The 22,189-nt window shown below is 40.1% G+C and overlaps 1 protein-coding gene across 4 annotated transcripts in view; it reads right to left on the bottom strand.

Moving 5' to 3' along the window:
* rnf130.S (ring finger protein 130 S homeolog) overlaps nt 1-22,189 on the bottom strand; it is a 139,758-nt gene that overhangs the window by 74,418 nt on the left and 43,151 nt on the right. For all 4 annotated transcript variants that reach the window (XM_041588024.1, XM_018254939.2, XM_018254938.2 and 1 more), the window contains exon 2: nt 13,424-13,618. In XM_041588024.1, coding sequence (XP_041443958.1) covers nt 13,424-13,618 — 195 coding nt within the window. The remainder of the gene's footprint in view (nt 1-13,423; nt 13,619-22,189) is intronic.

Genomic DNA, 22,189 nt, shown 5'->3' with positions numbered 1-22,189 from the left:
GAACTGTTCCAAACCAATAAAAATCATGAAAAGTCTGCATATTTTTTTAATTGATATATATTGCAAAGCTGCTTTAAATTAAGTTTACTTTTCAAAAAGCTTAAGTTATGTTTGTGTGGAGTAAATCCACAAGTAAATCCTTGTCCTGCTATGCTGTCAAGCAATAAGAAACAAACTATAAATATCTTTTTCTGATCCTCAAAACCATGGATATCCATGCGCTTTTAATCCTTCGAAAGTCAGAGCCTTGTGATCGATCTGATGGCAATATCAGTGCAGCACAACACTGATCAAAAGGCAAACCCCACAAAATAGAATCGATGTCTACATGATAGGATAGTAGTTTCAAGTCAGTGTCGTGGATTCCACGGTTGTAAGCACTTGAGGGGTTAAAGAGCAACTAACACCCCCAAACCATTCTACAATTCTGCAGGTTACTGCAAAAAAACAAAAAACATATATAGATGTATATATAGATATCCAGAATGCTCGGGACTTTTCGGATAACCGATCTTTCTGTAATTTGGCTTTTCATACCTTAAAGGGGTTGTTCACCTTCAAACACTTTTTTCAGTTCAGTTGGTTTCAGACAGTTCACCAGAAATAAAGACTTTTTCCAATTACTTTAACTGTTTTGAATTGATACATTTAGTTGATACACTTGTTATCTTTGTCCCTGCTGAGCAGAATCCCTGAGCTTCATTAAAGGCAGCTGTTAAGAATCGATACAATAGTTGCTAATATTCCACAGCTACTGCTGAGAAATGTATCAACTAATGCAGCAAATTGTAACTATTCAGAATCTGGATCACTGAGCAGCCAGACACCAACACCAGAGATACAAATATTAAACTTTAAGCTTCAATTTTGGGAAAATGGTAAAGAATAAAAGATAGAAAGCAATTGCAAAAAGTATTTGTTTATGGTGAACAATCTGAAAACAACTGAAATGAAAGAAAGTGTTTGAAAGGCACAACCCCTTTAAGGCATCATCATCATTTATTTATATAGCGCCAACAAGTTACGCAGTGCTTTAAGTCTACTAGAAAATGATTTAACCATTAAATAAACCCAAGAGGATGGTTTTGCTTCCAATGAGGATTAATTAAACCTTAGTTTGGATCAAATACAAGCTACTGTTTTATTGTTACAGAGAAAAAGCAATATTTGGATTATTTGAATAAAATGAAGTCAATGGGAGACAGTCTTCCCGTGATTTGGAAGTTTCTGGATAATGGGTTTCCAGATAACGGATCCCATCCCTGTAATAGTTTTCTAGAAAATATTTATTTGTGCTCCTTAAATACATTTTTCCCTGCAAGCAAGGCACATTCAAATGCACAAAATATTTGACTATGTACAATTGTAAAATACACTGCTTATGGTATGATAACTATGTATAAATATATAAGGGGATCATATAATAATCTCTCTAATGCTTTATTTACCAGTAGGTTTTTCCAGCTGACGTGGGGTCACCGATTAGAAGAAAGGAGGTTCCGCCTAAATATTCGGAAGGGTTTTTTTTTACAGTGAGAGCTGTGAAGATGTGAAATTCTCTCCCTGAATCAGTGGTACAGGCTGATACATTAGATAGCTTTAAGAAGGGGTTGGATGGCTTTTTAGCAAGTGAGGGAATACAGAGTTATGGGAAACAGCTCATAGTACAAGTTGATCTAGGGACTAGTCAGATTGCCATTTTGGAGTCAGGAAGGAATTTTTAACCCTCTGAGGCAAATTGGAGAGGCTTCAGATGTTTTTTTTGCCTTCCTCTGGATCAGCTAGCAGTTTAAAAAAGTTAAAAGGTTGAACTTGATGGACGTGTGTCTTTTTTCAACCTAACTTACTATGTTACTATATTACACTTAACACCAAACACCACTTATAGCGGACAACAGTACTAAGAAAGCCAATATACAGAAAAAATAATATGCCATCTACTGTAAAACATAAGGATATCAGAAGTTACTGAGGAGTGCCGTGACCATACATATGTAAAGATAGGGAAAAAACCTGGTTGGCCCCACCAACCCAAACCCGCTCCTCACCGTTCTCCCTTACCTCCCCTTGATTGCAGCTGTAATGTAAAAGAACATGGTCCTCAGCGGGGGGATTGTGGCGCCAGTGTGTGGAAGACCCCCTAACAGGAAAGAAGCTGCAGGCTTTTGTACAGGACTGGCTTGGTTCACAAATTTTAATATTCTGAAGAAGGGGGTGCATTCTTTTGTATGCATGTGTTATGACATCACCAATCACCGATTATAACTATAAACATCACTAAGCATCAATATAAGGATATATTATTTTAGGTAAATGTCACAAATAGAGAGGTAGAATTGAAGGTAACCTTTCACAAGAATGCCTAATAAATTCCATGGACCAAGTGCTGTTGTAAGGACATACTGTTATTTTTATTTTTCTAGATCTGCTGCTCACAGGTAGGGGCTGGACTATACCCAGTAAAATATATCCCCACTACTCACAGGCTAAGAAAGAAGTGGCACAAACCCATAACTTTTCAGTTAGAGTTTGCATCCAATATAATTCTGCACCGTCTGTTTTTTGTACCCAATAATAAATATTACGTTGCACGTCAGACTGAAGCACAGCAGTGCAGCCCTGCTTGACTGGTGGATGAAAGAAACAGTGGGGTTGCAAATGATTAGTACTTGGTGCCAATGCTTTCTTTGTTGTTCAGATTTCAACTAGAATTATAGAAAGAGCCGGTTTTGTTAGCGCTGAAATCCCTCTTGTATACTGTGTATTTTTAACTACATGATTCTGGCCTCTTTCTATTTCCAGCACATGTTCCCCCTCCCACACTTTCCTGCTACATCTGGAAACAAAAGGACTTCAATTCAATTAATGTCATCTTGCGCTGGTCCCTGCAGAAACCTGTGGATAGGGATGCCAGGCTTAAAGGGGAACTATTGTCTAAAAAAGAATAGTGCTAGAAATGCTGTATTTTGTATAATAAACAAAACATGAACTTACTGCACCACAAGCCTAATCAAACAAATGATTTATGCTTTTAAAGTTGGCCACATCTTGTAACATCTTTGCAAGACCAAGACTGTGCACATCCTCAATGTGGTCTGGGTTGCTTAGTGGTCGGCATAAATTATCAAAACAGCACAAGTCAAATATCTGCCAGAAGCCGATACAGCAAGACTGATTAATAATCATAATAGGGACGACACCGGGTCCTGTGTTGTCATGTGGATTTTATAGTTTTTGTATTGTTTAATACAAACTTTCGCCAAATCTGCAGAACCAGTGGCTGTTGCAAAATAATCCTCCAAATAGAATCCCAGTTTAAATCTGGCTCCATGATCTTTGTCCCTGCAGCTGGAGTTGGAAACAGTAAAGGGGATGTAAAGGCAACAATAATTTTTTTTAATTAAAATATATCGGAGATAGGTGCAAAAAAAAAAATTCGACTTTCAAGCTATTTTTTGTGTACTTCGACTAGGGAATAGTACAAATTGAATTTGAAAAAAATCTGAATATCGAAATTTATCATGTGCTGTCTCTTTAAAAATTCTCCCCAGAAGCAACATTGCGTGTGACATCATGTGCAGATGTTACTTCCACAACGATGGAGGTACACTGAGGTCCTCTGCCACCTAAATGCAGTCGTCAGAAGAGGTACGTGCCTAGTCTATAACAGTGGCTGGGTGCTGTGCAAATACTTCTTTTCCTGCATTCCCTAGTTTCAGCCAGTAGAAAGATATATTCTGCACACGTCAGGAATTATGTGCGCACCCATAAAGCCAGGCAGGAGCAGGCGGGGCATGGAGAGCTTGCCTCGGGCGCCCTGCACCTCACGGTGGCACTGCTTGAGTGTGACCTGTGGCAAACAATGAAATGTTTGTTTTAATTGTTCTATCTGCAGCTGGTTAAAAAAATGCTGCTCATTGGTAGCTTTGTGTTACTGTCCAGGTCCAGATCCAGTGTTGGTAAATAAGCCCCAGTGACTAGGGGCGGAACTACCCGGGCCCCGCTGATCATAGTTCTGTTTCAGCCAGAAGAACACAAGTCACTTGTAAAACTTGCAAAATATATCTTCGGTGTCAGACTGGGGTGTCTGGGGCCCACGGGGGTTGCCACCTGGGGCCCCCAATCGCAAACTCCAGTCAACGCCTCCAAATGCCGCCACCCTATCCGCCCTACCGTGTAGAATTTACAGATTCCTTCCCACTTGTAGTCATAATTGGGGGTATGGGGGGTGCTGGCACTCACATTTCCAGCTGGAGGGAGCGGGCCCAGGTCGGCAGGGGGCCCAATGGGTTTTTTACCGGTGTCTTGCCAGCCCAGTCTGCCCCTGTACATCCTAACAGTTCTTACTGCTGTCTTTAGTTAAAATTGGCAGCAACATTGCCACTACTATATTGTATTAGTCTATGTGCACGCACGTAGTAGATTTAGATGTGAAAATACACACCTTTCAAGTTTCTGCACAGAATTCTGCTGTGTGTGCTGATGTCGATTCTGCAGATGTCGGATACATATTGCATGCAGCAGATGGGTGTGAATCCGATTGAATTGACTTTTTCTCCACCTGCAATTCTATGCAGGAGGAAAAACTGCTTTGTGTGACATTAGCCTTATGCTCCAACATCTATTGTGGTGGCTGATGAACAATACAATGGCACCAGATGTTTGGGTAAACAAGCAATAGTATCCAAGAAAACCTGCCATGGGCACCAGCAGATATAATAATAAATATAAAACTATCTATCTAGCGGACAGAGTCAGGAGGAAAACAGCTCTCGTTATTGAAATGAGCCCTCTAGTTTCACATGGAAATGCAAACGCTGTGGTGTTTACTAAACAAGCACAAATGAATTACATACACTTTGGAACAGATTTTTGCTCACTGCAGGATGCGGTGCTACTTTACTAACAAGTAGGACTCCATAAGAAGTGCAGGAATGGCTCTGCCGATTCGGGTACATGTGAGCAACTATCCCTCTTAGCTACGCATTACTCAAAGACAACAAGGATATTGGCAATACAAACATCAAGCAAAAGAGCAATACAAAGTATACTGCAAGCAGGAACTTGCAGGAAGAGCCCATAGGTTCCCTGACTCCAGTTAAGACTTACCTACATCAGTGTTGATTCTCACTGTGGCCAGTGATTTTTTGTAGCAAACGGTTCTATTTCCTCTAGAGGCAGTTCACCTTGCCCAAATTGTTTTCAAGAGTATACAGGTATCGGGTCCGTTATCCAGAAACCCATTACCCAGAAGCTCCGAATTATCTAAATGCCATCTCCCATAAACTCCATTTTATCCAAATAATCCAAAATTTTAAAATGATTTCCTTTTTCTCTGTAATAATAAAACAGTACCTTGTACTTGATCCAAACTAAGATACATGATTTTTTAGCAGATTTAAGGTAAGGATATACATATAACAAAGTAAAAATGCCAGGTCCCAAGCATTCTGGATAAAAGGTTCCATACCCTTATAAACAACATTCAAAACATGTCAAGTGTATTAATTGAAAGTGGTTAGTAGACTTCAGGTATGAAGATCCAAACTATGAAAAGATCCATTCTCCAGAAAACCCGGCTTTTAACACTCTACTGCAAATGCATGCCCGCATGGAGAAAGAAGGAAGGAAGGTTAGTTTGAAGAAAGAAGAAAGATTAATTAAACGGGTCAGACGGTAACACTTCGCAATCACTGCATGAAAGAATACATTTCATCTGCTTTGGTTAGCGTAATTTACCTATTAACTAAATTACATTCAATCTTTCAGGACACCATTATGGCCAAAGAACAAAAAAGATCCCCTGAGCAGAAGGGCTATTGAGTTAAATGTAAATAATGATCACCAAAATTTATTTAACTATAGTGAAATGAGGTTGAGCCCCCAGATGGGTAAAAGCTAATTAACAGGCAGCTGACCATCTGCTTAGAGTCCTGATGATTGACAAAAAAACTGTTATAAACCATTTTGCCCTTTGTTTCCTTCCAAATAAATTATGCAAACGTCGATAGTTAGCTAATAATTAACCTTCCCTTTTAAAAGGGCAAACACACTGGGTTCTGTCTTAAAAATCCACTTTTAACACATTCAATACAATGGTAGGAGATGCAGCTTGTTTCATACCAATATAAGTGACTGAAAACCATGATAATTGCCTAAGTATAAACTATACTTTTCTAGGCAAAAAATTGTTTCCTGCCCTGTAGAGCTTACAATTAGGTAAGGTACAGACAAACCATGCACTCTCCAACATTGTGTTTGTAGAGAAGGTATTCTATGTTGGAAGAAGTATAAAGTACTCTTCATGACAGCCATTTGGACATCAGCAAATTGAGATGTAGGGACACACTCCCAGATACATGGAATAGCTGGCTGAGAAGAAATTAGGGCTGAACTGGAAAACGCTATTTAAAAACCTGTTTGTGTTACGCCAACAGCCTCTTGGAAGGTGAATTCTGGAGAGCTTCCCCTGTCCCAGTTCTGTCATCAATAAATCATCCCAGTTCTTTTAAATGCAAGTTTATTTTTCATTAAAAGGGAAATGTGCACCAGAGAGATGGTAAGTACACCATACATTGTTTATATATAGCAAATTGTGAGCATAGCTTATTGTGTATACAGAGAATCTGCAAGTTTGCACACATATACTAATAGGGAGCTAATTGGCCTGGTCAGAGGCAGTCTCCGTTTCTTCAGTAGGAAACAGGCAATAGTTTCTTAATACTCCCACCCAAGACAATACCATTTTGCCTGTGCTCTGTCTGCTCCTACTGATTTGTTGACCCAACCGACTACTCTCTCCACACAGTCCGTGCCACTCGCTCCCCCATGACACTCTCCATTGTCTCCCTGCCAACAGTGTTTGAGTGGGGGAAGCAGAGCCCACTGGAAAACTTGAGGTATGGGCCTGCCATTCAGTCTCATGCACATCACCCCCTTTCCCCCCAGTTAAGGCCTCAACATTCTGGCTGCTTCTGGGACTCTGTGCAGTACCCCCCAGAATGATTACTGCTGCCACTGGCACTGATTGCCATAGCTAATTATCATTCTGCACATTCTGGCCCCCCATGCACCACCACAACTTCTGCCAATGTGTCATTGCCAATGGGGCCCAACAGGACTGGGGCCCACTGGGCCAGTCCGACTGTGCCTGCCGATCACTAATACTCCATCGCCATCACCCCAATTGTGCCCAAGATATGTGACTCTGTTGCCTACCCCTAATTTTCACTCTGATAAACATTATTTGTACTTATACAGCAATAGAGAGAATGTCTGTCCTTGCCTATTTATTTCTCAGTTTGCTTAACTACAGAAACAATGCATTAGAAATCAGCTCTCCTCCTCAAGACTGAATTTTCCACAATACCTTGCAATAGTCTGTTATTTTCCTTCTTCTCAGCTATGTTAATGACTTGACTTGAAGTCTTGTCTGGAGGACAGCTGACTGTAGGAATAGTAGTAGTAGTCGTCATCAGCAAAAATAAAGAATTGCAACATAACTACTATAACATAATTGCTACTATCAATAACAATTACTCTTAAAAATAAATGTAAAATTGTTAAATAAAAATGTTTTAATTCAAATTAGAAAGTTGGTTACAATTTTTTACAAAAATGTTTTGTTTGGTTTATTTTTTAGATGAGACTTCCCTGCTAAAATCAGGTAATACCTCTGGAGTAAATTGTACTAATCCAATTGTTTGGCAATGGAGCATTGGAAAAAGGGCAATGCATTGAAAAGAGATGTTCCCTTACAATAAAAGACATGATGGTCAAATTAACAAAGCATGCTGGGTGCACATGCTCTCCATAATGAGCTTACGCTAAACCCATGCAGCCACTGAGTTCTTACAACTGGATAGCTACAGTTGTGTGAATGGCCTTCTACTGTCCCCACTTACTGTTGTTCCGCATGCATATGCAAAACTAGGATGTTGCTCATGCACATATAAGGCCACAACTGATTTATGCTGGTAATTAACACACAAAAGTGTTCATATCCTCCCTCAAGTCTCTACTGTATCATTAGAGCAGGTCTTAGGCTAAGGGCACACGGGAAGATTCAGGGAGATTTAGTCGCCTGGCGACTAATCGCCTCTTCTACTGGGCAACAATCTCCCCGATTTGCCTTCTCCTACCTTTTTCCAGTTTTCATCATATGAAAAATCGGCAGCACAATGGCACTCGCGGCACTTCGATTTCCCAAGTCGCGGGAGGAAATTGAAGCGCCGCAAGTGCCATTTCGCTGGCGATTTTTCATTATAGCCGGCGGCAAGGTAGGGGAAGGCAGATCGGGGAGATTGTCGCCCAGAAGAAGAAGCAATTAATCGCCAGGCGACTAAATCTCCCTGTGTGCCCTTACCCTTAAAAGGTACCTCTATATGAACATAAATGGTCGAGATTAGCAAAAATCAAACTGACTGTTCTATTGAAACACCAGCTGAGGTCACCACATTCTCCGCTTCTGGAGAGAACAGTTTACTCAAATAGGTTTTTACCCGGACAGCTTAGTTTTCAGAAGGGCCGTTGAGATGAAAACTGTCCAGATTAGAAATACAGAGGGCTATAAAATAAATGAATGGTGTTGCAATCAGCCAATTGGCAATCACCACATCATAAACCGAATGTTCATGGGCACCCCCTGGATCATCATCTGCCCTCTTCACCCCAGGCCTGCCCCCTGCCAGGTCTGTGTAAGGGGCAGAACGTAGCAACTCAACACTCAAAGGAAATTTACCTGTGCAGATCTCTATGATTTTTAGAATGCTATATATTTATATCTGTACCAGGCTAAAGTTGTTTACAGAGTTACCCAGCAGCATAACAGAATAATCAGTGTAGAAGAAATGCGCCTAGTTTGCATTTAATGCAACCCTGTGTCTCCCACTCTTCTGGCAACAGTGCAAAGCTTAGGTAATCCATAGATTTGGAGAGAAAGCAGCCAGCACAGGCATAAAAGAGCATTTGATTATTAGAGGAAAAATTCAGTTAGTAAGACTATATTGATTGCCAGCTAAATGCATTTAAACATACTCATTTGTATTCATTCCCGAAGCTGTATTCATAGGCTTTTGTTAGCATTGTACCAACTCTAGTGGCTATGAGCAATACTGAACAAGCTAATCCACAGCAATCATGCATAATTACAAAATCAGTATAGCAACCCAATACCCCTGTGTAATTTGAAGCAAATACCTAATTCTTACAATTATCCTTCTGATCCTGACTGATTCTCAAGTGCTTCCTAACAAACATTTAGAGAACATGAACTTATAGATGGCTCCTGAAAACAGATTAGGAAAAAATCAGGCTTGTCGGATGCTGTTGGCCTCCCGTGGATAACATGTAGACCACATAGAAGACTATATCCTAATGCATAACAATGGGGTTCATACACAAGGCAAGGTGCAGCTGGTCCTATTACTGTCCCACCGGTGCTTCGTCCTGGCACCCAATAAGCCAATATTTAAAGGTTTTTTTCAAGTCCTTTGAAAAAGGGCAGATGGTGCCCAAAACATGTCTTGTGGACTACAATAAATTTGTACATTAGCAGTAAACCTGCAATTTTGTCCATCTGTCCTCCACTCTGAACTTTAATATATCCTAATGCAGTTTTTGCCCAATGGGATTTTTCAGATATAATACTGTTTGAGCTGGCCAGTTAGTGCATAGACTTTGTAGATACTGGCAGTAGCAGTTTTCAAGTCTCTTCATCTTAATCCACAGGGTGGTATGGTGGTATTTTTAGATTGTGGAGAAAAGGTAATGTATGCCATAAGTAGGACCATGTTACACATGGTGTCTTCTCCGCTAGCATATCTATGCGGGGGCAGAAAACGCCAATCCAATTCCTTTTGCCACAACATCACTGTGCACTGCATAAGACACTATGGGCATAAAGATAAATAATTATTTATGTAACGCTATCATTTCCCACAGTGCTTTACAGAGTAGAGGAATACAAATACAAGACCAAAAGGTTTACATATAGAGACAAAGCATTACACCAAAATGGGTTTAGGCTAGGGCCAGACAGGACCAAATCAACCTGCTGAAATCCGCAGGCTGATTTCAGCCACTGACAACTAGAATATTCCTGGGGTGCAAACACATTTGGCAGATTTTGTCACCAAATGCAAGATTAAGCATTTTGCGTCAAATCCGCCGTGTTGGCAGAAGAGAAGGGAAGCAGTGGGTAGCATGCAGAGCAAATGTATCGTCTGGCACTAGCCTTACAGTTACAATCGGATATCATTGGGATACAATGGGGAGGGGGGGAGGCCCCTAATTGTGAAAACTTTAACACTTTAAAGGGATACTGCCATGGGAAAACATGTTTTTTTCAGAACACATCAGTTAATAGTGCTGTCCAGCAGACTTCTGCACTGAAATCCAATTCTCAAAAGAGCAAACAGATTTTTTTAAATTTAATTTTGAAATCTGACATGGGGCTAGACATATTGTCAGTTTCCCAGCTGCCCCAGTCATGTGACTTGTGCCTGCACTTTAGGATGGAACTACTTTCTGGCAAGCTGCTATTTCTCCTACTTAATGTAACAATCAGTCTCAGAGGGACTTGGCTTTTACTATTGAGTGTTGTTTTTAGATCTACCAGGCAGCTCTTATCTTGTGTTAAGGAGCTGTTATCTGGTTACCTTCTCATTGTTCTTTTGTTAGGCTGCTGGGGGGGAAGGGGGGGTTGATATCACTCCAACTTGCAATACAGCAGCAAAGAGTGACTGAAGTTTATCAGAGCACAAGTCACATGACTGGGGGCAGCTGGGAAACTGACAATATGTCTAGCCCCAACCAGTGTTTCCAAGTAAAGTTCTAAGACAAAAGCAGGTGGAGCTTGGTTCCACTGCTCTTAGCCTGCATATTTTTTTCAGGTTGAAAGATTGCCACTTGCATGGAGGCATTTTAAGGCCGACCTCTACTCCTGCATGTGCATGCATGCAAGTGGCAGGGGTTCAAATGAATGTAGCTGGGGCAGGATTCACTTCTCTGAGCCTGAAAACAATATATGCAGGCTGAAAGCAGCAGAGCCAACGCTCTGTCTGCAATGGCTTTAAAGGCATACAAAATCTGCTTTCAATTAAAATAAGTGAGTGACACTGGCACTTTAGTGTAAGGCAGGAACTGAAAGCAAAATTCGTATCTATTTTAAATAGCCTTGTTATTATACACTGTTTTGCTTATTGTTCAAAGACTTTTGGTAATGAATAATCCTATTCTAAGAAGCTTTCAGTTTGTTTTCCTATTTATTTTTTATGTTTTTAAAATTATTAGTGTTCTTGTTCTAACTATCTCTGGCCTGTTACTGAAAATGTTATATTTATGGGGGCCACCTAAGCTGGCCGAAAACCCCCCGATAAAGACTGACTGCAAAGCTTTAACCTTTATCTTAGGTGCAACAGTTAATTTAAAAGATTTTAAAATTCTTCCCCTGGTGTATTAGAAAATGAGCGACACACCGGGGCTCGCACCTTTGAGGAAACAATGACTGTAATAAAATATAATTGTAAAGAGAAAATAGTGGCAATCGGAATATGACACTCAGCAATGTGACAGTAGTGAGTAAATCCTAATCAATCTCAATTGTACCCTAACCTTTAGTTTGTAAACTCATGTGTAGGGCCCACTAATTCTATTGTACTCTGTAAATCCTTGTTTGTTATTCACCATTTATTCCCTGTTTGTTATAACTACGGTAAAGCTCTGCGTAACTTGTCGGCGCTATATAAATAAATGATGATGATGATATTAATGGTGTGTGTCAACAAATGCAACCACAATCAGCTCAGAGCTTTTGGCATATCTGCTTTATGAAAAGCATCGCTGTAATCCATTGATACCATTCAGAAGCACAATATGAGAAGCTATCAATGCACATGGAATAATTTAACCTCTATGCTTTATGAATAAAAATACCACAGCTTTATAGCTGCTTGTATTTACATGAAGCTCAATAAGATGCCCTTCAGAACGCTCCTACCTTACTGTAAATTATACTTCTGTTCTTTGTGTCTCTATGCAGTTACATGATCACAGTTGTCCAGGCCCAATATAAAGCAGTAACTGATCAACAGTTTGCTAGTAAATGTAAATGACTGATTAATATGTCACTGTTCCAGCAAACGATGAATCAGATATAGAACCAGTTATCCAGAATGCTTGGGACCTGGGGTTTTCCTGATAATTGATCTTGCTGTAATTTGGATCATCATACCTTAAGACTGCTAAAAAATCATACAAGCATTAAATAAACCCAATATTCTGGATTTGTTTCCTATAAGGATTAATCATATCTTAGTTTGGATTAAGTACAAAGTAATGCTTTATTATTACAGAGAAAAAGGAAATCATTTTTAAAAATGTGTATTAGTTTGATAAAATCTATGGAAGATGGCCGTCCTGTAATTTGAAGCTTTCTGGGTAATGCGTTTCTAGATAAAGAATCCTATACTCGTATAAGGGTTTAAATAAACTCTAGTACAGCATCAAAAGCTGCAGAACAGCAAGCTACTTTTTAAAACTCTTCTTCAGGATGCTTTGATACAGATAAAATGAAAGGAATGTATAATAATATGCCAAAACCTCATACAATGTAAATGGAAAACTTGGGGGCAATACTTGGTCTAAAGGGATGGCAAGGATGCTCAGTTTAACAAGGTAGTTTTAGCAAGGGCACAAAATGGAGCCTGGGCCATAAGTATTGGTATAAACGCAACGTATTATATATTATCATTCATATATGTTATTGTAGCTATGATCTGTTATTAACTTAATCTCCCAGTATGCCTCCTACTTTTCAGTTTGTAGTTTGATAGCTGAAGGGTTATGAATTCACAGATTTATTTGTGATCTGTTTTCTCAAACAGGGGCCACAGTCTTGTTGCATTACCTACAGCCTGATTATATTTCCATCATTCCTGCATAGCCTGGGTCCCTCTTGTTCCTAGCATTCCTGCACTCCCAAGTTTCTCTACAATGTCAGTATCAATGCCCGGGACACCTATTCTGCATGGCTTGTTGGCTCATTGTCTTCTCAGTCTTCCTGCATTATCTGCAGTCTCATCTTCTCCCTACCATTCTTGCATTGCTCAGCCCTCATGTTTTTTTCCTGTCTCCTGTGTTCCCCTCTGCTCACACCCTTCCCGCATTGCCTCTTGACTTTTTTTTTTGCTCCTTAATGGCCCCTGGCTCCGGCCACACAATTTTAAACCAGGAGTGGATGGTAAGTTAGGTGATCTGTAAGGGAGCACATCACTGTTCCCTTTCCTGCACATTGTACCAACACAGCCCAGACATGGATCTGTTGGTTAAGTATTCATTTTGGGGGTAAAGTTTCCTTTAAGAAATAATCTATTTAACCTTCAGCAGCTGCGTAACAATGGGGGCAACACATGCAGAGATTTACCTTGGTGTGTCATAGTGACGGTCTCTTCCTTGGAGTTGTTATTGTAGATTACAACAGCGGTGGCGTTATGAGACGCTGCACGCAGGATCTTCTCCTTAAACGTACAGTTGCCTCGCTGCAGAAGCGCTATCCAGTGCTTCGTGTTGGGTGGGACGTTGAAACGTGTTTGAGGATCACAACCAAGTCGATCGGCCGCTAGAGACACAAAGAGCAAACATATTAATTTAGAACAATGTAAAAGGACTTTAAATATCTACCATCTACGCTACAGGCCTACTCTACTTAAAGGTATACTGTCATGGGAAAAAACTTTTTTTTCAAAATTAATCAGTTAATAGTGCTGCTCCAGCAGAATTCTGCACTGAAATCCATTTCTCAAAAGAGCAAACAGATTTTTTTATATTCAATTTTGAAATCTGACATGGGGCTAGACATATTGTCTTACCCAGCTGCCCCAAGTCATGTGACTTGTGCTCTGATAAACTTAAATCACTCTTTACTGCTGTACTGCAAATTGGAGTGATATCACCCCCCCCCCCCAGGAGCCAAACAATAGAACAATGGGAAGGTAGCCAGATAGCAGCTCCCTAACACAAGATAACAGCTGCCTGGTAGATCTAAGAACAACACTCAATAGTAAAAACCCATGTCCCACTGAGACACATTCAGTTACATTGAAAAGGAAAAACAGCAGCCTGCCAGAAAGCATTTCTCTCCTAAAGTGCAGGCACAAGTCACATGACCAGGGGCAGCTGGGAAATTGACAAAATGTCTAGCCCCATGTCAGATTTCAGAATTGAATATAAAAAAAATCTGTTTGCTCATTTGAGAAATGGATTTCAGTGCAGAATTCTTCTGGAGCAGCAATATTAACGGATTAATTTTGAAAAAAAAATGTTTTCCCATGACAGTACCTCTTTAAGAGAGAAGCAATGTCTAAAATCCATGTATTACCCTAAAGAAAGAGTAACACCTTGTGTAATGTAATGTTACTGATTTTACTATTTTATTCAATGGAAAGGAAACAAAGATGACATTAGCATAATTATTTTTTTCCATATTGCTAAATACATTCAACAGGCCTTTACAAAGATTGTTCATGTGAAAATATTTTATTATATTATTTGTCTGTAAATATTTATTGGCATAAACCATCATTTTCTCATAGCTTGTGCACAGAGGTACCATATTACCCTTACGATATAGGTATTCCACTGAACTCCATACCGATTAGCAGGAATATTTTAAGGACTACTAATCAACTTAAAAAAGTTCTCCTAAAAACCTAGCTATATAAACAGCCTTCTCAGTGTTCTATTGCCTAAGGGAAAATGAGAACAACATCTCTGAAAACTACTTTAAAATGATATTGTGCTCATTTGGTGAAAGCCCCCACCCGTCCTTTTGTAGCTTGTCCTTCAGTAGTGATTAAAAATAATTTGATGTTACTGGAAGAAATTACAAAGAACAGACTAAAATTTTGATGTGTGGTTATGCTCAATTAGCTATGTAACAGCAACAGATTTGCAAATAAAATACCCATGCCTTACTATTCAGGCAACTATTTATCAGAAACATTCCATGACCTAAAGCCATTAGCCTAAACATGCACATGAGCTGAACATGGGCACTGACCGTATGTACAATATTAACTGATATCACTAACAGCTGGAACCCCCAAAGGCATATGCTCAACACAAAATAACTTATTTTCCATATTAAACGCGAAGACATCAACAGTGTTGCATATGCTCTTCCACACAATATAGATTTTTCTATAAATTACATATTAAATCCTGTACCACTAAGTATAAACAACAGGCAGAGAAAGTGCAGTACACGCCCAGTGGATGCTAGACTTTAACAAGGCTGCAGTAGGATTGTAGGTTTGCTTGTTTTTCCTACAGCTAAGATATTTATCCCAAAATACTCTGAGTTGGGGGGGGGGAAAACATTACTGGGCAGTCCTAAAGGCCATGGCACATGAGGTGATATGTTGAGTTTTGGTACACATTAATATTAGTAGCTAAGCGGGCAGCACGCAACAAACACAGAATCAACCTCTTTCGCCAGATGCCAACAATCTACTCTTGTGCCAATTTTAATTTTAAAAAAATATTTAGAAAAGATTGTTTATAACAGGGATTTAGCATATAATAGTATAGTAGAGGTTTGGGTAAGTCCACCTTTAAATAAACATTTAGTATCTTATGGCTAGGACCACACCATACGGATCTTGGCCTGTGTTGAAACGCAGGCTGAGAATTCACTTCCCTGCTGCTCCACTTGGGTGCAGGCAGTGCAGTAGAAGAGGAGCAGCTGGGAAGTGGATTCTCGGTCTGTGTTTACATATGGAGTGGCCCTAGCCTAGAGATATCCCATCCCATTCAACTTGTTTTCAATACATTTTCAATTTCTTGAATTATTAGCCTTCCTATCTTCGTAGACTGCAACTGAAAATGCAGCCAGATTAACTGTAAGTCTTCATTTTTTTATTGTTGCTATTTGTTTCCTGTACTTTTCATCCATCATTTCCATTTCTAGAACTGCTGCTTAGGATCATTAAAGGGGTAAGTTCACCATTAAAGTGGACCTGTCAACTACACATAAAAAGCTGTATAACAAAGGCCATTTGCAAATTAAACATGGAAACCATATTTTTTTTTCATTAAAGCATCCATACCTATTATAAAGCATTTAAATATCAGAGCTGTCAATCAAATATTATTAGCCCTGCCTCTATGCCTGAGGCATAGAGGTGGGGCAGTCAATGACTTTCACTTTCCATTCAGCACTTCCAAGATGTCACTGCTCTCCACGTACTCACCCTCCCTCCTCACACTCTATAGTTGTGTAGGGTAATGTGTATGGGCATTACGTTCCCCATTCGGTGGCATACACAAGATTTTGGGGTTATACACAACTTGTCTTAAGTGTCCACAAAATGGCTCCTGCCTGTGTGATGTGATTGTATAATTCCAAGACGGAAGGAAACATTGTAAATAATAAATGTAGTGTAGTAAGTTTATTTTTCTCAACTAACAAAATAAAAAATAATTTGGAATTATTTGTTAGGGTGAAAGGACCCCTTAAGTTAACTTTTTGTATGTTACAGAAATACCATCTGTGTGAATTATTCATTTGGTCTGGTCTTCCTTTTTCTTAAGTTAATTCAAGGGGGAATCAAGCCCTAGCATCCAGACAACAAGGTTAAAGGAGAAGGAAAGGTCTCTTAACTTGGGGGTGCCAAAAGTTAGGCACCCCCAAGTAATCACATGTACTTACCAGAAACCCTGGGCCGGGTCTTCTATCAGAAGAAAAATGCACCAGCCTGGGTTTATTCCAGCGAGCACCACGAAGAGATCATCTTCCAGCTTCTTCAATCTTCAAATTTCCCGGGGCAGAAGCATGTGCAGTAGAATGAAATAGGCGACTTTTTTGTTAAAGTTTGGCTTTTCGCACTACTGCACATGAGCAGCCGCGAGAAAAAAGAAGAAGTCAGAAGACGATCACTCCGTGGTGCTCGCTGGAACAATCCAAGGCCGGTACCGGGGTTTCAGGTAAATACATGTGATCACTTGGGGGTGCCTATATTTTGGCACCCCAAGTTAAAAGGCCTTTCCTTTTCCTTTAACAGCTGCACAAAAGCTGTAGATAATTAGAAAAAAAAACCACAATAATAAATAATGAAGATCAGTTGCATTTTTGCTTATACTACCATTGTCTACATTATACTAAAAGTTATTTTGAAGGGGAATTTATCCCTGTAAAGTACTTCTTGTATTAACACCAACAAGGTCCAATTTGTTGCAAAAAAGAAAAGTAAATTAGTAGGCAATAGAGCAAAAACAGTAAGTCTAGACATTGTGCTGCATTTTCAGCAACCAATGAAGATGAATGAAAGTAAATATTCAGCAGGTTTCGGCTTTGAACATTTTTAATTATTTACAGCGATATTATTTATTTTTAAAGGTTCCTGTGCTTACATTTCTTGGTAAGTCAAACTGGCGAAAAGCTCTATCCATTATTAAAGATATTTTAGTGAAGCTTGGCAGATCATCGCTGCTTTCAAAATCTTGGCAAATCTATTTAAAAAGCTGGCAGAGAACCCTTAAGCCTAAGTAGCACCATATTTATACACACATATTCATTAGCAGAGACACGTGTACTGAGAACCTGGAGCAAAGCTACTGTTTTTTTTTTTCGCTGCACATCAACACTTTCTAGTGTTGCTTTTATTTTTGGCCACAGGCTTAAAATGAACCTCAAAATAATCTTAATTTTTCATGCAAACTTTAATTGTGAGCTATGACTCAGATTGTAAGCTTGGTGCTCTATAACTAAACCTAAAGAGCATAGGACTATGAAGATTTTTATCCATCTAGGTCAGGTTAGACCTAGAGCATAATTTAATAATGCTGGCATAACCCCTGGGCATCCAGTTTGCCTTATGCCAAGCTCCAATTGTACCTGCAAGTATTACTATTCTCATGCTTCATTTATACAGTACTGGATTGACACAGGAAAGCCTACAGGTCAGTTCCAAACACATACATCTGTGAATGCTAGGAACGCTATTCAAAGTCAACAGGACACACAAGGTGGGCATATCAGAGGGAGATCCGCTCGTTTGGCGACATCGCCAAACAAGCAGATCTCTCCATGTATGGCCACCTTAAGGGCCTTGCTCAAGAACTCAGTGGGACTGTGGAAAAGAGCTTGCACAAGTGGACATGAAACAGTGTCGGACTGGGCTGGCAGGACACCAGGAAAAAAGTGGGCCAGCCCCACTCCCTGACGGAAACTGCCGCTGCTCCTTCCGAACCCCACCAGATTGCGGCAACAAGTAAATGGTTTGCATGAGGGAAAGGGGAGCTCCAGGTATTATGCATGGACAAGACTGAGATGGGGACACCTGAAGGTGGAGTCCCCAGGGGGTCCAGCCTCCCTGGTCTTAGCTGCCATGAAGTGCTGCACATACAAGTGATGCACTGTCCTTGCTGTTGGTCTGCATAAGCCTGAACCCCCTCAGCCAGATAATCACAAGGACTGATTACAAATGCAAGACTGTGACTACCATTTCCCACCTCCTGCTGTATGCTAAGGGCAATCGCTTCACCATAGAGGAGGACAAGCCATGACAAGACAATTGGAAGTATAAAGTTCCAATGCCCAAATTAGTACATTTAGCGGAGAACCGCTCCTACGTTCCTACTCTGCTATTAGATGTGCCTCATCTGAACACATTGCGTCAGCTCTGGTGTAGACAGATGCGGAAGCTCTCTGTGCCTAAAGGTGGCCATAGACTCAAAGATCCGCTCGTTTGGCGACATTGCCAAACAAGCGGATCTTTCCCCGATATGCCACTAACGGCATGGCTATATCGGGTGTAATTCGAACGTTCGGCCGTATGGCCGAACGATCGAATTACGATGCGCCAAGGGGCTCCGACGGGTCAGTCAGGTAAAAATCCAACCTTCCCGATCGATATCGTGGCCAGATATCGATCGGGAAGACCCGTCGGAAGCCCCCATACACGACCGATATCGGCAGCTTTATCTGCCCGTGTATGGCCACCTTAAGGGTGAGATTTTGCATTTTATGCAGAAATTCGGGTGGCCACAGACCGGCAGCAGCGAATCAGATTTCCAGTCTGTGTTTCTCCACAGGCTGAGATCCTCTACATATAGCACCTAGCCTAAATTTTTACTGAATATTATACTCCCTAGAACTCTGGTAACCACCACAAAACACAAAGTGGCTGAGAAGACATATGTGCCACACTGAAATAATAAGCTTTTTTTTTTGGTGGGGGTCATTTATTTATATTTTTTCATTATTTGCTTGGAAAGCTTCTATGGCCCTCTAGCTTTCTTTTAATTCAGTTATCTGTAATTCCAGAAAACAGAAGTGATAAGGACTTATAAATGCTCAATGGCCATTATCTAAGTGCAGACACATGGCATCTGTCAACAGTCTGTACAGACGATAGTGCATTGAGTAGTTGCTTGTGTCCACAATTAGATCTGATTCTAGGAAGGAGATGTCTCACTCAGACCACAGAAAGAAATCACCATCACAGACACCACACGCAAACACGTGCATTCCCCACATATACAGTTCAGGCATATGGAAATTTACAGATGCGTGTGCCATATGCATATCATTATTTTTATAATGCTTCCCACGTATGCAATCATTTCACAATTTTAAAATATCTTAAAGCATACAGAGGGAAGAGACGGCACAGCTAGCAAGTTTAAGTGTCTGTATTAAAGGAACAGTTACACTAAAAAATTAAAGTGTTTTAAAGTAAGTAAAATATTATGTACCATTGCCCTGAACTGCGTATTTGCTTCTGAAACACTACTATAGTTATATAGTAGTAAACAAATACACTGCTGTGTAGCTATAGGGGCAGCTATTCAGCGGAGAAAAGGTTAAGGCTAATGTCACAGGAGAGAGTTTGTATTTTGGCGCAGAAATCAATTGTGCATGCCTGCAGCCTGCACCCGGGCCTCCACTGCTAGATAGCATCTTTAAACGAAAGGTAATGTTTATGAATTAAACAGGTCGGTTTTAGACTAGGGCCAGACAGAGAAATGCAGGCTGAGATACCGCTCCCCCACTGCTCTTGCCTGCCTACACACAGAAACATGGTCTCTGCTCAGGTGCGGACAAAAGCGGTGGATTTTGGTGCCATAACAAGTCATTTTGCATTTCTTGCTGAAATCAGCCCTGCCTACAGAAAGAGAAGGGGAGCAGCCTGCGGAAAATCCATATCGTTGGGCCCTAGACTTACAACTGCATGGCAACAGTACATTCTATTTTAATTACTTTGCTTTTTTTCATGTTACTGTTCCTTTAAGAGTAGGGTTGCCACCTGGCTGATATTTTACCTGCCTGGCCTGTAAAAATGATGGTTGATCCTAATGTTATTAATAGGGAAAAAAGATAAATATATAGGAAGGCCGGTATTTTCTCCAGAAAGGGTGGCAACCCTATTTAAGAGAAACAGAAGGATAGAGGTTTATGTCTAGCAGAAGAGGATTGACGGGTTATATGTACAAATTTTGAGGTTAGTTAGTGATTTGTAAAGTGACGGTATACACCTGAAAACATATTTGCTAATGAGCACTATAAACAAGACTTGTGTTGAAATTACATTGTACCTATTTTAATTTTAAAAAGCCATATTTTCCTATTTTTTGCCATTATAAAGCACTAATTTGTAAGCTGGACTGTGTGAACTCACCTCTCCCTTCCTTTATATACTGTGCAATTAGATCAGAGCTCTCCACCTTCTTTTAAATAAACATCTACCTTTTCTAAGCATCAGCCTTTGAACAACTTATTATCAGAGGCTTTTTATCAGTTTTATCAAATTCTTTGAGGTTCTTTGGGACCAGAAAAAACTGGCTTCATATTCTTGTTTAGTTACAGAAAAAGCAGAAAAGAATAGGCAAAAGGTATATATTTAGTATAAGCGCTATTCATTCAGTTCATGTTGAAAAGGTTGTATACCGTCTCTTTAAGGTACAGTATGAATCCTTATAATATTGTTTTTGAAAATGAAGAATGATATTCAATCAGAATGCATGGGGTCTAAGAACATTATAAAATGGTTACCAAACAATTACAGTAGGCTAATGCCCCCACCAGGAATGAATTACAATTGGTGTCAACAGTATTCTGGCATCACTTTGAGGTTGCCAAGACTGAATGGCCAATCACAGCACTTATTTGGCACCTTTTTTCATGCTAGTATTGCTCCCCAACTCCTTTTAATTCTGAATGTTGCTCACGTGTTCAAAAGGTTGGGGATCCCTGATTTGGACCAATCTCTAAAGCCTAAAAAGTGCACAACTCATTTAGCATTATTTGCTCTTCTGCTGATGACAACTTTATAATAACATTTTAGGCTGGTGCCAAGGGAATAAAAATAACTGGCTATTAAAATACATTTTTTTTTTTATAGTACAGGTATTGCATCTCTAGACCTGGATTTGAGGTAAAAACCACCAAGGCCTAGGGTGGTACAAATTAAGGGGAAGCATACCGCCCAGCTGCTTCTACATTTTTTACGGAGCTTTTAGATTAGGGATTGCAGGAGATTTTGCTGCTTAAAGTGCCAAAATCAAAAAAAGCAAATGAGCAGGGGGTAGGGGTGGACCAGAAGCAAGTGAGCTGGAGTAGGGGTGGATGCACCGTCCAAGGGGGACTTCAAATCTGCAAATCCAGACATGGGGATCTGTCACTTTAACAAGTTACTACCCATCTTAAATCAGATTACAGATGGGTGAGGCTCATTACGGTGCATGCTGAAGATGTGCTTCTTACACCTCTTCATGGCAACATTATTAAGGATGATTGCTGAGCCAGACTGCTAGAGGTTACAAGCATGCTTTGTACTTTCTAGAATATTGTACTTGTTTCTCCTCCAGGCATATTGTCAAATATGAATGCAAATAACCTGTGAGAAGGTGACAAACATTAATCCCTAGCAAAGATGAAATCAGCAGGGACTAGACTCAGTTCTGCACTGTCTCTGTGTGACCTTCAGGAAAGTGATAGGCACTTCTCTTGTAACATTAACCAATACCCTAGTCCCTTGGACGCAGCTAAAAGTGTAAAGGTAAAATTAAAAATCAACCTCAAACCAACTGCTGTATATTTCCAATATTATGTCATATATACATATGCAATGGGATTATTAGCATAGGAACACTGGATGCATTGGGAGGCAAGGTGCCAAAGTGTGCATGC

Source organism: Xenopus laevis, chromosome 3S (genome assembly GCF_017654675.1).
Source record: "Xenopus laevis strain J_2021 chromosome 3S, Xenopus_laevis_v10.1, whole genome shotgun sequence".
Lineage (NCBI taxonomy): Eukaryota > Metazoa > Chordata > Amphibia > Anura > Pipidae > Xenopus > Xenopus laevis.
Note: the sequence above shows the minus strand (reverse complement) of the source record. Positions and strands in the feature narration are given on the sequence as shown.